The sequence below is a fragment of the Zonotrichia leucophrys genome, chromosome 2 (genome assembly GCF_028769735.1).
Source record: "Zonotrichia leucophrys gambelii isolate GWCS_2022_RI chromosome 2, RI_Zleu_2.0, whole genome shotgun sequence".
Lineage (NCBI taxonomy): Eukaryota > Metazoa > Chordata > Aves > Passeriformes > Passerellidae > Zonotrichia > Zonotrichia leucophrys.
Window position 1 is genome coordinate 131,139,043 of NC_088171.1, and position 18,231 is coordinate 131,157,273.

Here is an 18,231-nt window from a genome sequence, read left to right on the forward strand (position 1 = left end):
TGGCTAATCCCCAGAGCAGAACTAATCCTAGAAGAAGACAAAGCAAATAAAGCAATGACCCTAACTAGCACAACTCTTCCAGCCTGTAAATTTGAGTTGCTGTGATATCTATTGTGCCACAGAGCAAATGTGCTTGTCATAATGCTAATATATTAAGAGAAAAAAAAACCATATAAGCTCAGGAAGAACACTAAGAGAAGCTGACAAATAATTTCAAGTTGAAAGTTTAACCTGTTTACTTTCACTGAAAGATCCTCAGTCACATCAATAAGTGCAAACAGCATTTGCACAGGCTTACTGCATTCAATGTTTTACTATGCTGTTTTCTTATTAGGTTGGGCTTTACTTTGGTTTTGCTCAAATTAAACCTATATGGTTGAAGGCCTCATTTAAAACATGGAAAGCAAGGACTGATTGGTGAAAGTGTATGGAAACAGAACAAGGCATTAGTAAGTCCAGCTGCCATGAGTGCCAGGCTGCTGAGTACAGCTTTGAAAATCCTCCTCCAGAACCTATACGATTATCTCCATCACAATCATAATTTTGCAGAAATCAAGTACCAATGTATATTTTTCTCCATTTGTTAACAAAAACTTGCAAAGGCCTGTTTAAAATTATATACTTTTACATAAATTTTTAAGGAACTCCAAAAGACACCATGTTTTACGTATAATGCAACAAATGCAGATAATTTGATAACAGTAACCAAACTCTACATGCTAAAAAGAAAATACACCTCTATTAGTTTAAATGCTACCCACCATCCTTCTGATATATTGCGTCTGTACTACAACTAAAAACAATATTTACAGCTGTATAAATGGAAGTAATTTCAATTTGGATTTAGTTAAAGAAATCAAGCACAAGCACACTCTTCTAAACTTGTTTATGTTGCCACATTCAGACACTACCTACAGACTAATGCAAAGGGACAAAAAGACCCAGTGATGATGATGGTTAGCAGCCCAAAGCAAGATTATTATCAAGTGATTAGAATTATTTTAATAGAGAGAAGCTAGAATTCAATACATTCATTAAAAAAACCCCTTAATCTCTGCATTGCTATGCTTGCCATCCACAGGAGAAACACATGCTCCCCAAATGCAAGTTTTCGTCACCAGAATACCATTAGACTACTGGTTTCTTTCAAATACATAAATTGAAGGCTCTTTTTACAGAGCAGATACATAAAAATAAATATTAACATCTATATAAATATATATCTACTAACCTACACATAATTAAAAACCTTTCAGGAGCCAAATGCACACCTGCAAAAAAGAATGGCATGCTATAGCTTCAAAGGACTGCAATAAATACTCAGTAAAACTGGGATTATAAACTTTACCTAAAAATAAGCTGAATGAAAATTTTTTACACTCTGGCCAATATTTATTTTACATTGACATCCTCCCTTTACTTTTACATCCTCACTTTAAAACTAACAGGCATCTGATAGTTAAAAAAAAAAAAAAAGGATTATTTTTCTTGCTTTAAGGCCCATCATTGCAAAATAATTGTGCATGCTTATTAGTTGAATAGTTTCCATTTCCCACTCCTAAAAGAGAAAGAAAAAAAGAAGAAAAACTGTTAAGTCTCATTATTCCTGGGTAGCCTAACCTTAGCCTTAGCTATTATCAGATTCGTCAGAAAAGGCAAAGAAAAAGCACAACCTTTTTGGAAATGCAGCCACTGAAATTAGAAAGCATTGAGTGAAGAAGAGAATATTTCCCCTGTCACATATTCATTTCAGGGTCAAAAAGCACACAAGTGAGATTTTAAATCAGTAACTCATTCCAGGTGAGTACAGTCAAGCTGTTTCCAGGCTGCCATTACATCCTAACAGTGCAAGCAGGGCTCACTCCTGTGGCTCCAAAGGTGGCTCTAGGTTTGGAAAAATAGGGTGTAATAGAGAAGACAACAATAACCACTTAATAATTAGATTCTTGTGCTGTGTATCGAGAGCCCAAGGCTTTTGTGGAATTAGATGAGGCACCCAGAGTGTCTTTACCACTGTCTATTTTAGTAAATGGAGTGCCAAACATTCACTCCTTGAAACAGTAGAAGAGCAAACACACTTTTCTCCATCTCAATGAATTTAAAACACAGTGCAAATCAAAAGAAAAAGTGAATCATCTGAAAAAAAGCAGCAAAAGGCAAGGAATAATGCTATTCCTCATGGGGACATGTATTCAACACTTACTTTTTTTTTTTTCCTGCAAAAATGATGCTCTACACTTAAAACTGGGGGAAAGATGCTCTTGCTCAGGTAAATGTAATGAGGGCTGGAGCCAAGGGCCAAACCACAACTTGCAGAGCTCAGGGAGGTGAAACCAAAATGGGTCTAGCTGGGGAGGATTGACACAAGCCACAGGCAAAGCAGTGATCCTGCCCATTCCCACAGATGCAGGAGAGCTCAGCAGGCAGGAGCTCTCATACCTGTTAAATTATTACAGTGTTTCTTAGCACTCTTAGCTCAGGCTCCAGGAACCACAGGCAGTCCCTTCCCTCTTGCTCTCTAATTAGAAACCTGAAGTCACTGCTCGGGCTAAGGGATAATGAAATTGTCATTGGGTTGAGTATTCTGAGTGAAAAAGTTTTTAATCAGAGATAATGCTCTCAAAAGCACAGGACTATGTCTCAAAAGCATTATACCCTTAACAAATTTCCTGGCAGCTGTTTGTCTGACCGAAAGAGAGAAGCTGCATGGAAAAGATACAGAAAGCAAATGGCATTTTTAACTGTGTGATGATCCCTTCTTCCCCTCAAGCATCCTGAAATAAAAGACATAAATGCTGAGCTCTTGGAGGCTTCAACAGCATCCAATGCTTGTGCTTTTAATGATGACTGCACAAGAACATCTGCCCTAAAATCTAGCCAGCAGTGTTGGTGGACAAGAAAAGTACCCACAGTAATTAGGAACTCTAGGAAGAAGCAGGCAGACTAATTAACTTTTCTCAATGCTTCCCATTTAGCATATCTTAGGGATTTAAAATTAAAGATGTGTATAATTTATGCTGTTTTCAAGACTGAGATGTTTAAAACTTGCTGATTAGTTTTAGCTGCACAATTAAATCTTTCTCTTAGTTGAAGTCAGAAGGGCTAAAATTGTTCAGGCCAAGAAAAGAAGCTGCTGCAGTAGGACGTTGGAACCCTGACAGGATCAGCCTGTGATCCCCACGCTGCAACTCAGCAAGAGGCTGAGAGCTGCCCTGTCCAACCCGATCTCTTTCATGGCTTTGGCGGTTCCAAGCCCAAGAGAAATGGAAACTGGAGCACTAATACCAATTTCAAGGCTGGCAGTGGCAATTCTGTGCAAATATCTTAGGAACCTCCCTAGTCCTTCTGCATGGGGAAAAATCCCACCTCAAAAACTAATCGAGGTTTTGCCAAAACAAGGGATTTTGGCTGTTAGTGATAATCTATTTATGCAACCTTTGAGCAGTGACAACAAAATGAGGGTCCAGCACTGACTGTGTGAGTGCACAGAGCAGCCCACAAGACTGTGCCTCTTTCTCCAGAGGCTGCTATGGATGCAAGGCCCTGGGTCAGGCTGCAAGATGCACCAGCCAATGCCTGGATGCAATAAAAATCACCATCACAACTGCCCAGCCTTCAGCAGTATTTGTCTACAGACTTCCTTCAGTGACACCTGTAGCACATACAACAGCCCTTAATCCTGCTCTGCAATATAAACTAAAACATAATTGGTTAACAACTGCCTTTTATTATTTTTTAAACTATGTTTCAAACCCATATAGCTTATTTCAGAGTCTCTGTAATTTGGAAATGAAGGACTGCTGCTGCAATGTATTATCTGCCCACAGATTCAGTTAGCACTTTTAAAGCACAGAACAGAAATAGTGAACAAAGAGTCAGTAATTGGTATCATTAACACTTCCTGCTTGTCTCTAGCTTAAACCTGAAAATCATCTAAAAGATGCTTTTGTTTAAAAGTAGTTATCCTACAAAGCTGAAAGTCCAAAACCTTCCACAGCTCTACACCTGTCACTTCACTTTCCCTCTTATCCTTTTCCTTTCCCATCTGCCATACACTACCTTTTTGCTTAAGCCAACCAGGAAGCTGCAGGTGCCTCTCTGCAGCACAAGAACATTGGATTTACATTACATAAAGGCTCAAAGGAAAGACTTAATCATAATTTACATGTAACTATTTAACTAATTCATCTAACACTTTAACTAACTCACAGAACATTCCTGCATCTAAAAGGGTACTGACTGTAACATCTATTGCCAGCCTGGTACCTAATTACTTAGCAGTGCTTATCTACAGCACTACACAGAACAGAAAACCAGATGAACTGGGGAAAACCTCAAAGCCTATTTCCCTCTCTCTGGTAGAAGCCAATGTTTTCAGAAAAAATGGGAGAAAGGGGTCTGGTCCTTCAGCACACCTGTCCAGCCATCAACAGATTAAGGACTTTCTGATAGGAGCTTGTCTTCATATGTCTGTGGTGGACAGCCTTTGCCAGACCTTTCTCCCATGCACTATTCCATCCTCGTTAAACGTGTGTTTGATCTTGGTCTTCAAAACATCTCGTGATGATGATATCTCCATTCAATTATATCCTGTCCAGAGAAGTGTGTCTTAAAGCTGGTTAGTGCTGATGCTCTGATCCTCTGGTTACATTACAAAAGGTGAACAGTTACTCTCTATCATACAACAGTGCTGCTTACATATATCTCTCATATAGTTTTCTTTTTTTTTCACAGAGATTATAATCATTTAGATGGTGGATTTTAGCTTAAATTCAGTGGTCAGTCTGATAAAACCTGGGACTAGCCTGGTTCCTGTCTGCATCACAGTCCAGACAGCAGCTTGTATGGGATAAAGATGGGTTTCCTTTGATAAAACTAATAATTTGTAATCCATATTATCTTGTTGCAGTATATATGATGTAAAACGTGCAGCCTTCTGGAATCCATAGGAGAGGCAGAGCACGAGAAGCAGAAGTAGGAAACACTGGGCTTTTCATTTTGTAGCAAATGACACGATTCTGCTTTTCTCTTTTCTCAAGTCAAATGAAAAAAAGTCACACAAAACTTTTCTCATAAAGTAAAATAAGCAGCAAAAACAAATACTCAAATCATGTGTATTTTCTTGACTCAATACATACATGAAATAAAATCTTAAAAAATTAATATTTATCATCACTCTATATTTTATCTAAATACTTATTCTTAGTGAAATATTCACAATTCTGTTATTCTCTATTCTAATTTCATCAAAATAGATATTGTTTATATAAATGAACACATCTCAGTATCTTTTTTCTTGAACAAAAAAGCTAATCTACTGAGAGAAACTACTTCTGCAATGTATTCTAGCTATGAAGAAGCCTCAAAACATACACCTAGGATCAATGCCTTTAATGTCAGGCACCCAAAGCACTGTGATCTCCAGATGTTACCAGAATATAGGATGGTCCAGAACCTTGGTGTACATAATAGCTCCCTTTGAACTAACTTTCTGATCCTATAAAATATGTATAGAAGTTCCAAGTTATGTTAATCACTATGGATCCCAGAAGTGAAAAAGGAAATTATGTATACTGCAAGGTTGATCCAAATGGCATGAAAAATATACTCAGAGAGTAAAAAATGGAAGGATCTTTAGACTGGGGCATCATATGGGTCTGAGACTACTTTCTATTTTCATTATATACCAAAGCAATGGAGTAGAGTCTTCCTTCACTGTGAGATGGCACAAATCAGGGACATATGGCAGGGGCACTGAGAGCATAATGAGAATTTGTTATGTGATATTCACCAATGAGATACTTGAAAAGACAACTCAGGATAATGATCAAGAGGTGCAAGCATTAACTACTACACCCAGGAAAAAATCAGCTTCACATAAAAACCTGCTGCAATTGGAAATAAATAACCATGTCTTTTGGTTCACAATTAAAAGAAATGAAAGTTAAAGCTCTTAAATTGTAGCAGGAATAGGGTAGACAGCAGAAAAACCTTAAGCACTAAGAATAGCACTGGGACAGGCCATCTGGTCTATAATGTTTCCATTACAGTAAGTCTTCAAGTTCAGCTTAAACAAATGTGAAAGAAATGACAGGGACATTGGCAAAATCATGCTGAAATCAAGAATACTTAGAGGTTCTGTAGAAACCTCCTTGCCAGCTCTGTGGTTCTTTGAAATCTCATCTGTTTGTGTGGCTTTCTGAAATAGCTGCTGAACAGACTGGAGATTCTCTTTTTCTGGCAATTGGCTTGACCCATGGCTCCAGCCAAGTTTGGCCTGTGAGTCAGAGGGAAATTCAGGATCACCACTCCAAGTGAACCCTGCAAAGAGCAAGTAGACACCAGATCTCTGGAGTAACCTTGTTCTATTTCATGAACAAGAGCTTTACATCAGAAAAATGTCCCACTCCAAAATATTTCACATGAACTGCAATTCATATGTGTGTGGAAAAGAGTGCTAAAAGTTATTCCTCTAAGAGTTACTCATTTAAGGAATGTAAGGCAAAAAAAATCTTGAAAATCACTTCTGTGACTTCACCAGTAATAGCTTTGTTTTTTGTTTCTTCACATAGCTCTGACCAGAGATGGGCAATGGAGCACTTTCCTTTCTCAGCCATCAACTCCCATCAACTCCCATTGTGCTTTGGTTGTTGTTGCTATGGGCTTAGATTTGGGGCGAAACAGGCAGGCAATCAAGACAACCCTTGTTTAGGTAAAACCACCCTGCTTTAGAATTCTTCATAATAACCTTTGTCCTCAGAGAATTTAACTTTTTCTGTCTCCTATCTCTAATTAACAACTCTAAGTTGTTTTCAGTATTTTTCATGAGGTGAGGCGCTTGTGCACATCCCCAAAGGAATTTGGGATAGCTGTAAAATGCCAGTGCTCTAAACTCCTATGTCTTGCTTGTAGGACAGAGTATCTACCCATTGAGAAACCAAGCTGCTCAGCTTCTTTCTCCTCCACAATGCCACATTAATGGTTTTCAACTGCTTCCAATTTTAAATCCATAATCATTTCTAACACATGGACTATCCCAACTGACAACAAGTGGATAATCAAGTCCACTGACAACAAACTTGTGCTCCTAGCAGGAGATGAGGCTGTACATTTTTAGGAGTAATCCACAATCTCTCAGGAGTCTGGAGAGTAGAGTCTGAAAATCCCTAGCTTTCTTTACTTCAGCTTTCTGTAAAAAAACCCAGCAACAACTACAAAAATTCTTCTTTCTCAGAAGGTCATTGCTTGTGTTTAACATAATCGATAGAACTGAACTGCAAAAGGAAAAGTGCCTATTTTTTTTGGTTGATTTCCAAGGCCCCACATGGCAATTGAGACAGAGCTCTGTCATGGGCACTGAAAACAGCTGAGAGCTGTGAACAGACTCACCCTGATGTATAGTAAATCTTAATTAGGTTTCCTGCCTCTTTGGATGGGGAATTCCAATAAACTGCTTCTCTTGTTGAGATTCATGCTTTGTCCTTGCAGAGAGATTTGTTATGTGCCCCTAAAATACACATATAGAAGGTTATGCTTCCACCTAGGCTGCTCCTTTCTTTACACGCTACAACATTTGCTCGGGTGAAGCTCTTATGCTAAACAGCTGCAAAGTCTGATGAATCCAGCTGAAGATGGAGCAGCTTAATTAGGAAGGTAATGGTGACTCCTTCCTCTTTATTGCACCTTATAGACAGAAGGGAACTCACAAGCAGCCCTTGGGTAACTGTTATCATTAGGGAAACTGAGGAACTATAAAGTGTTCAGTGATTATGGCAGATGTTGTCAGAGACAGAACAGTAACCCTATACCTTCTCTCCTATGCAGCCCATGATCCTTTCCTGAGGATTTGCCAATACAAATTACAAATGTATATTCAGTTTCTTTCACACTTAAGTATTTTTCTGTGGTCTGCATTGACCATATCTGAATTGACTGAAATTGTTACATTAAAACATATATAATATCACTGGAAAGGGATTTATGGGAAAAATAAATTGGTATTCAATGAATTCTGCTCTTCAGAAATTCAATTGCACTGTAGGCCCAACCTGTAGAATGACTTTGGAAGACAAACACTTAGAAAGGTTCCAATTCTGTGGTTTATAAATGTGAACAATGTCCTGGAAAGGCTGCCACTGGAATAATTTTGAACTTGCTCTTTTGAAGAAGATGTCTTTATAAATTATTTCTGAGTTTTGTACTCGTTCAGTTTGGACTACTATCAAAAACATTCTTCAAAGGCCTCAGACATTTACACCTATAATGTCACCTGCAAATGAAAGTGTGTGGTGTTTGCTGCTTCAGGAAGGAACAAGTTTTCTGATTAACATCTAAAACTCTGTCACTAAAAAGTATTCAGATCCTGAATCAAAATCTTACTTGGTTCAAATCTCCAGTGTGCCTTGAACAGTCAGCTGAGATGTTTCTACAGCCTCCTTTCCATGTAAAACTTGTGGAACTTTGGGGAGAAAACTGCTGTTGAAGTGCTATATTATTTGCTATATTAGCCATAATAAGCAATGAAAGAATACTAAGGAAGTAATTTCTGTAGCTTAAAATAAAAACTTTCAGGTCTCTGCATGGCAGCAGAATTGGAAAGACGGGGGAGAGGTACTGCTCATGGTATGGGAAAATTAAGTCAGGGATTACTTAGCCAAATAGGGCAAATAAAAATCAGTGTTGCTGGATGCATTGCTTGGGGGAGCTGACCAATGTCACTGGGGAGTTGCTATCCATCATACAGGAAAAGTTGTGGCAATTAGGAAAAGACCCCAATGATTGAAAAAAGGCAAATGTTATTCCTGTTGTAAAATCTAAAGCAGCAGGATTCAGAAGCATGTCTAGAGGCGGCCACTAAGTTGATTGGAGGGATGGAGCACCTCTCCTACAAGGAAAGGCTGAAAGACTGGGATTGTTCAGCCTGGAAAAGAGGAACCTTTGGGTGACATAATTGTGGCCTTACAGTACCTGAAAGTAGCCTACAAGAAAGATGGAGTGGTACTTTCTACTAGAGCATGTAGTGACAGGACAAGGGGGAACAGATTCAAACTGAAAAAGAGTAAGTTTAGACTAGATGTTAGGAAGAAATTCTTTACTGTGAGGTCGTGAGACACTGGCACAGGCTGCCCAGAGAAGTTGTTGGTGTCCCCATCCCTGGAAGTGTTCAAGGCCTCTGAGCAACCTGACCTAGTGAGAAGTGTCCCTGATCACAGTGCAAGGATTGAAACTTGATGATCTTTAAGGTCCCTTTCAACACAAACCATTCTATAATCCTGTGATGATTCTATGGACTATAAACTAGAAAAACTCAGTCCCCAGGAAAATTATGGGCTGGAGGAATGGAATAAAAGTGGATGGAAAATTGCCTGGATGGCTGGGCCCAAAGGGTCACCATCAACAGTTTGAGGTGGCTGGTTATGAGCAGTGTGATGCCCAGGGGTCCCTGCCAGGTCAGCACCTTTGCATCCTCAGCAATGATCCAGATGACAGGGGTGGCCTCTGTCTTCCTAAAATCTGTGAAAGGAGCAGCTCTGTATGCTGGAAGGCAGAGCTGCTGTTCAGAGAGCTCAAAATCCAGAAGTGGCCTGACATGGACTTCAGAAAACTCATCAAAGACAAAACCAAACCTGTATTAACCCATGGCCACAGAAATGGTGGGAGGAGCACCAGCAGTTCTGCAGAACAGGAACTGCTGTGCAAGGGGCACCATCAAAACCTTGTGGCACTGAGGTAATGTAGGGGCCTCTTTGGAAATAGGGCAGCCAACAGGTCCAAGGAAGTGATATTTTCTAAATATTACACTATTTGTGACTCCAGAGCAAGAAAGGTGTGAACAAATTGGCCAGAGGAGACACAATCATGCTGGCTGATCAGCCTGTTCTCATAATTCTTTATCAATCCAATATAGCAATTACATCAGCTGTGTTCTCTAGTTTTAAACTTGACTCCAAACCAACGGAAACACTAAATAGTTGAGGATGAAGCAAGCCCTGAAGAATCCTGTTAGAAATGCTCATCATATGACTTCATATAGGAAAGCACTTGGAGACCAGCAAGCCAGACCTTAATACATTTCACCTCTGTCCCTCCCAACCAGAGCAGTATACATGTGGTCTTCCTGGAATGCTACTGAATGCTTTATTTTTATTCAGCTTTTAATACTGATGCCATTACAATTTGTTTTCCAGGAATGAAATCTATGAATACACAGATATTTCTGCTGTTGTTACTAACAACCATTCTAGGTCATTATATGTTTGGTGAGAAATCTCACAACATTTCCATACCATCAATGCGTCTTATTTTTCATACCGTGAAATTTCTAAAGGTATAAAATAAATAAAATGTGGAGAGGATCTCCTTTTACTTCCTCACTTATTTCCATTGGCAAACATCTCCAAATTCCTTACAGAACACTGACTAAACTCTTTTTTTATTATTATGTTTTCTTTCTGTTTACTTAATTATTTGCATAAGCTTCACTGAAGCCAAGGACAGTTCTAGGAATAAGGCTTGACTAACTTGTACTTCCGAAATGCCTATTTAACATGTTAACACTGAGCTCTGTGTGCTAATGTAGAACACTTGTTTTTTAGGATCAACAAATGGCAAATACTTCCATCTGAAAAATAATATTCCCACCCACAGAAACAAAATTCAGCTTTCCTAAGCAGCAAACAATAGAGAATTAAGATGTCTCTCAGAGGCACAGCCAGAATAAAAACAACCACACCCCACATCCGAATGAGATCCTCATCTGGATGATTTCAGTGTTTCTTTTCTGAGACAAAGTATATTATGATACTGAAAAGGTGAGTTGGAGAAGCAAATTTATTGATGTTTTTTGAGATGTTTAGGAATTGCATATGCTTCCAAGAAGTACCTATTTATTACAAGGGTCACCTATGCCAATCCATCTCATGTAAGTTTTTGAAGAGTAAATATCTAAAAGGAAAGAAGTAATATAAACTTAGTGATATTTGTGATATTCAAAGGAAGAAGAGTGACAAAATAAGAGAAAGAAGTCCACCAGCCAAAAAGTGCAAGAACCATTACAATTTATGATTTTACTTTAAACAGCCCAATTTAAACATTCATTACTAGATTAATGAGCTTATATAATATTAGCACTGCGTTGAAAGCACTGGAAGAGTTTTACTTCTAGGATCCTAAAAGACTGTCAGAATGTCAGTGTTTCAAAATAATTTATTGTAATATTAGTACAAGATTATTTTAAAGCTGTTTTGCCTCAGTTTATTGAAAAACAAATTTTAAGAGACATGGAATACCAGCTACTTCACCCATGTGCTGTAATTCTTTACTTGTGACCACCAAGAAAACTTTGCCAAATAAAATGCATCACAAATACAGAAAAGAATACCTAGAAATAAAATAAGAAATCAGCAATGTGTTTACAAGTTCAGCATTTTGCAAATATTTTTGGTTTCACAGTTCAAATTTCCTCTGGGATCGGCAAGTTAATGATAGTTCTATTTTTGTAACCGTAATTAGGATTATCTAAATGTTGTACAAATGAAACACAAGAGTTTATGATATTAAAAAATCTACTCTGAAATGGGTGAGACTTAAATAAGAAAGAAGCATTTCATTATGAAAATGCTTATAATATTTACTGGCAAATTCACAGATATTTTAAGGCCAGAAAAGGCCATTACCATCACACATTCTGAGTAACACATGGCAGAGAATTTCATCTTCTATCTACTGCATCAAGCCCATCCCTCCTGCATGAATTACCCTGAACTTTTTGAAGGACACCTAAGTAATCTTTTGCACATTCAAAATGACAGAGAATTCACCAAGTCTGCAACGTTCTTCTAGAGCTCGCTAACATTATTGGAAGAAGGGGTTTGCTTTCATCCACTTTGACTTTGTTTAGACTCAAACAGCCTGAATTGCTAATGAGAAATATAATACAAAAGCCCTCTTAAAACTACCAGGAAAATTTGCATTCAGGCACTGTGCCTAATTGCCCAAATCCATCCCTCTCTCCAACAGTATTATCCCAGATGCATTTTTGCATGGTCTGTGTCTAGTCTATGTGAAACAAAAATACCCTTGCAAATCTGATGCTTCCTGTTAATGATTAGAAGTAGACAATACTCCATTGTGCCAAAACAAGACTAAACCAAGCAAAGGCGGAAGGAATTGTATGTAAAGTATTGTCAAATTTGTCTGGTAGTCTACGAGCACAACTTACAAGAACGTGTCATAAGTTACAGACTATTCCTTTCATTAAATTATTATTCTCAAAGACTTTATTAAAAACAGAGAAGGTCATATGAAACCTAATATGACTGAGATACTATATTAAACTATGTGCCTTTTAAGGAATTGACCTTCGTAAAAAGTTGCAACATATTAAATTTATTTAATTACTCCAGAGTAATTTCTAATTTCAAAAGCCCATTTTATTGGAACAATGATAAATTAGAGAATAGATGAATTATTTTACAGATTAATACACACAGTTCTTTCTGCAATCAAGATTTTAAATGGGTCTAATAGCCTTAGCACTAACAGTAGGTTCCTAAAGTGCCAAGCAATTATAATTGCTCTCTTAGCATACTGGTTTAATTTAATACCACCCAAGTTGCAAATGATTTGGCTTTTGCAGTGGAACACACTCATTCACCACGATGATAAATATGAATTTAGGAATGATAAAATAAGATATTTAAAAGGAATAGAGTGTCCCAGAAAAAGCAATACCATATTGCTAAGTATGAGACAACAGTTCTGGTATATCTCAGACTTACTGAGATCAAGACTGAGGCAAGATATGCATGTACATCGTAAGTCCTTTAGCCCTCATTTCCACATGCAAACAGTAGTTTGCGTTGGCGCTGTGCTCAACAGATGTCCAGAGCAGCAGGAACTCAGCAAATATAAAATTGTAGCACCTATGGAGTACCTAAAATTACCTAGGTACTTATAACAGTGTCCCTAAAGTTTAGTTCTGTGAGTAGTGTTCAGGAGTTTTGTCCAGCTTTTTTGCTTTTGCAAGTGAGGAGACATTTGCCTTGAGTTTGTCGCTTTGTCAAATACCTGAGGCCCTACATGTGATTTCCTGTGCTAAAATCTCAAATTGCAAGTGACACAAATGCTACCTAGTCAAGTGAAGAAGTTTGATGCTTCCTGTTCAGAGATTTTTTTCCTCCCTTCTCTCATCTTGTAGGAAGGTTTTGTCAAGTGCAACACCCTTTACCCCTGCAGCATCAAATCCAAGGCTTTTCAGCATTGGCTTATGAAGCCCTAGACTGTACATCTGATATTTCTTCTGGGTTTACTCTTTTGGGAATAAAGAGAAGCTCAAAACTGGATCCAAAGAGCCTGCCCGAGCCTGTGGGCAGTACAAAACAGGTAATCTGACAGGCAGCATTTCAAGCACCACAGTGGAGAATCACTTCCAAACAGTGACACAGCCAAGAATGAACAGAGATTATTCACTCATAATTTGGGAAAGAGAGTTTGCTCACTTCTTCATGTCCAGCTGGCAACCTCAAGTCCAGGAGTTTTCCTGCTATGCTGCTTTCTCAGACATGTCCCTGGCTGACACTGAGCAGAGGAGCAGGCTTGGCACCACCTGGCAGCAGGCTTGCACCTGAGTCTGGTGCTACAGGGATGATGGGGACAGGGCTAAGAGAGGGCAGCATGCTCCAGAAAAGGGGTAGATTTAACCTCTTACATAATACAAAAAGAAATAATCCGAGTCAAAATCCGGTGTCGCAGGCCAAAATACAGCATATTTTAGATGAAGGTAATAAAAAAGCACTATGAACATGTAAAAATGAGAGAAATTATATATTATAGCCTTTGTTTGCCACATCTGAATGACTAATAGATTGGGTTAGCAATGAATTTTTGATTTCTGAAGAAACATTAAAATTAAATGGACTACTGGTTTATTAATTTCTGGAAGAACAATTCTTCCTTTTATGCAGTGTAACATAAAATCAAGTCACTGTGGAGACAGAGAAACACAAACAAACATCCAGGTTCAAAGTGATAGTGTAAAAGGAGCTTCACCTTTAGGCCACTGGTTGATTTTTAAAAGAGGAATTGAAACATGCCTTTGGGGAGTTGTTTGATGTCCTGGGTCAGCTTGATCTCAAATACAGCTTAGTTCCTAACAGACAAGTGTTCCCATTGTAAGCACTGCAGCAACAGATAAACTCCCTGACAAGCAGAAAGGAGCATCCTTGAACCAGTTTTCCTGGAAATAATGTGTCACAACAGCCACTCCTCTGCAAAAACACAAAAGCACCTGTTTTCATCTCCCCAAACACCTAAAGCTGAACTAATGTTTACTGGATTCAATAATACAAATAAAACCACTTCACCCCCCCCTCTCTTGCAGGGAAGGCTGATCCAGACCCAGGGCTGTTACCTTAGGAACTGCTCTAAATCACATTCAAAGCATTTTGGTCATCATCAAGTATCTGCAATCATCAGGTGCTTCACTTTTTCAACAAGAATATCCCAGCACTGATTTAGCAGGTCTTGCTTAATAATTTTTAACCCTTTCAGACACTGAGGAAACCTGTTGTGAAAAAGTATGCTAACAAACCAAATAAATAAAGCCAATCAACCTATCTTCCCACTTATATCTGCAAATTCTAGCCAAACTCAATTGGGATTTAGTGTTGCAAAGGAACAGCTTTATGTGCCATTATCTGGATACATCCCTAACCTAATAAAAAAAAAATTGTATTGAACCCTTTAAAAGAAAGATGAGGAAAATAATTGCTTAATTATTAATTAAGTAGTCTTAGAATCAATGGTCCCCTCAAACTGTAAAACCACATCATAAAATACAACACCACAAACCCTCTCCTTTACTCTGATTTATGCTTAATGAAAAGGCAAAAGAAATGTTATACAAATATTTTCAGTAGCTGAAAACTGGGTATCAGTGCAAAACCACAACTACAGACATTCCTCACTGCTGGGCTGAACTGTTCTCAAAACAATCCAATGTAAAGGCCACTGACAAATATTTCTGACATTCTGCAGTCACAAAGAATTAGAGTGCTGTGTTTGGTGCAGATCACATTGCTTGTGCTTTAGAGGTATTGTTTAGGCTTCAGTCTATGGTTTGCTAAGGACTCTGAACTCGTGGCCTCTCTCATCCTAAAATCTCAGAATAATCACTGCTGTTTAGTAGCATTTCATTGCATGTCCATCAAAAATAAACATGCTCAAAATAGCAGAGATTAAGAAGCTACAGTCTCTTTGCCTATCTCAGCTATGAACAGTTCTGAAAAACACATTTAGTGTCGCTCTCTGTGGATCTTTCAGACCAAAAGATGTAGGAGGAGAAAAATATTAAGAGCATCTACTAAGGTGAATCTTGGAATCTAGTTCACACTGAAAAGGGGAAAACTCAGAAGAAATTATGTCAGAAACCATTCTTACTGTTCAAGAAGTACACCATATTTTCTCTCCCTGTTGCAGAAACAAAGCCACCAAGTATATTTTCAGGAAAATATTTAAATAAAATTGATGAAGTGTCAACACTTGACTGCTTGTTTAAATTGAACATAATTATAAAAGCTGTTACAGAGTGTTCAATTTGTTTCAATGTTATTATATATCATAAAGACTCATTCAAGCAGGGAGAATAGTGCGGACAAGGCATGAAGATTAGAAGATGTCTTAGACTTCTCCCTGGAACAGCATGAAATATAATCTAAAGCAGCCAAAATTCTTTTAGTGGAGCTAATTTCTTTTCACTGGAGCTTTATGAAGAAAAGAATCAGTGTTCCTTTATGCTGCAAGAACACTTTGCTATTTGCTTAACAGAAAGTTAAACGAACCAAAGCTATAGACAGAAAAAAAAAATGTACCATCAATTAATGTGACAAATTCTTAATAGGAAAACAAATCAGATTTATTTAAAAACTGAGGTCTTGGTTCTGGTGTATTTATGTTTTCCCAAGGTTGAGCTTATATTCCCAAGGTTTATATTTTTCATATTTTATGCTTTCTGAGGAGTACAGATGTCCATGGGAGAGGGCTTTTTTCTGCATTGCTCCTGCTGAGTAGCCCAAAGACTAATCAAGAGGACCACGGCAAGCTGTAGCTGCTTATGCTCCAGGTGCACCACAGCTGATGAGAAGTGGCGTGCAAGAGCTCAATACCCACTGCCATCACAAGCACCACTCACATTATCAACTGAAATAAGGCATTTGAAAGTTAAATTTTTCTCTCTTCTTCCATAATCTGTCACATTCAGATGGGAAGCACAAGACAAGTCCCCAGGGACCTCCTGGAATGATCCCAGCACTTTACCTAGGATACCCTTCTGATAACCCTTGCATTTTCTAAACATAGGCTGAGTAGTGAGTTCTTATATTCCACCTAAAACACAGGTACGTTGGTCTGAAATTCTGGACCAGACATCTTTACACAGGCACTTCCAGGCGGTGGAGGATGAGGCATGGCCACAGCCTCTCAGTAGTGCTTACAGTCTCTCCAATCAACTCAGCACACCATTGTCACAGCTGCATGCCATGGTACTGAACCAATTCCACTTCACCCAGAGAGCAGGACAGAAGCTGAATTCCTAACTGTTTAATAATATCCATTCATCCATACTTCTTGCCCAGTATAGATATTTTGGTTTCAGAATTAGACATCCATACATTTATCGAAGCAGTCAACTTTATGGTATCTCTGTGCACCCTGAGTGAAAAGCAAGGGGTTCTGACCATAAATAAGAATAATATATTCTGTGATTCACTCTCTTCCACAAGGTAAAAAACAGCAGTTAATTAAATATTAAAAGATTCTAAGCATATAGTAGCAAGTAGTAAAACTAGCATGAGAAATGTGCCTGCCTATTTCAGCCATAAAATACAGGAGAAAACCTTAAAATTTAAAACTGATCATAACTTTTTTAATACCACTGTTATGAAACTTTCCTTTCTACTATTATTCAAATGGAAATTCACTCAGGCTGGCCTCTGGTTGGGATTCTTGTGCTCTGAAAGTCTCTGTGCTAGTGTGGGGGTCTCCTGCATGGAGGTGCTGCCAGTGGTGGATCTCTCTCACAGCTTACAAGATTCTTTGCCAACAAGCTGCTCCTCATTTGGAGACACATAAAATCCTCAAAATAAAACCCTAAAATACTTCAAACTTTTCAGAATTCTACCCCTTTATCACACCCTAATGACTAATAGCTTTTTAAATGTCACATCTCAAAAACATTGTTTCTCCAGCATATAAAACAGAGAGAAAAAGCCCTGAATTTCAAAGTAAAACTAATAATAATTAAAAAAAATTTCTTCTCTATTGGAGAATTCCCCTCTGCCTTGGTTTACTATTTATAAACCACCAGTCTGGGATTAATTATTATAAATCCATAAAGCCGAAAAGAAGATTTTAGGCATTTTATTCTGCGTATAATCTATACCATTATTAAACTGCAGCTCAAATGCACTTTATGTCCTATTTCTGTTGGTCACCTTTTAACATTTATGTATTTTACCTATAGTAAATTTTGCTCCCTGGGAGAAAGAATTTCTTAGTACTCTGAAAGGACAGGACCACCCATCTGGCGTGGCAGGGCTGAGTGGGAGCAGTGTCCCCTGCCAGGCTCCGGGGACACTCACCAGGCACCCCGTCCCTCATCCAGTAAGCGATGTCTGTTCCATCTGCAGGGTCGAAAACATCCGTAACATTGATGGGCTGCAGCAGAGTCATGATCTCTTTCACAACGTCCCGGGCTTCAGCACTGCCAGAAAAACCCAGTCCAGATGGCTGGAAGGTGCCCTCATCAGACTCCATAACGATATCAAAGTTGGAGATATTTTCCTAAACACGTAAGAAAACGTGGTTGTTATTTTAGCTGGCATCATATACTGGATTCTAGGTGTCATTGTGAGCATACCACAACCAATTTGTTGACCAAATTTGGGAATCGCAGACCAACATGACTGGTCTGCCATTCCCAAATACTTGCTTTCAGACTTCTGAAGTGCCACATAGAAAGGTAAGACATCACCACCATATTGCAGTTTCCATTTGCAGCTCTCCCTTTCTTCTCAGAGTTGAGACTCTGAAATTCCGTTGCAGTGGAGAGGGTGTAAGGTCCTTTGGCTTTGAAATTGGAGGCATCCAAAGCCTTCATAGATTGTGAGGAACAGTCTATTTAAAAGCCAGCTGGTGCCTGTTCAGAAACACATTATTTTCCATATAGCATATAGT

General features: G+C 38.5%; 1 protein-coding gene across 2 annotated transcripts in view; it reads right to left on the reverse strand.

The window, feature by feature from the left end:
* CPQ (carboxypeptidase Q) overlaps positions 1–18,231 on the reverse strand; it is a 147,174-nt gene that overhangs the window by 10,722 nt on the left and 118,221 nt on the right. For both annotated transcript variants that reach the window (XM_064706455.1, XM_064706454.1), the window contains exon 7: positions 17,637–17,838. In XM_064706455.1, the coding sequence (XP_064562525.1) occupies positions 17,637–17,838 (202 nt within the window). The remainder of the gene's footprint in view (positions 1–17,636; positions 17,839–18,231) is intronic.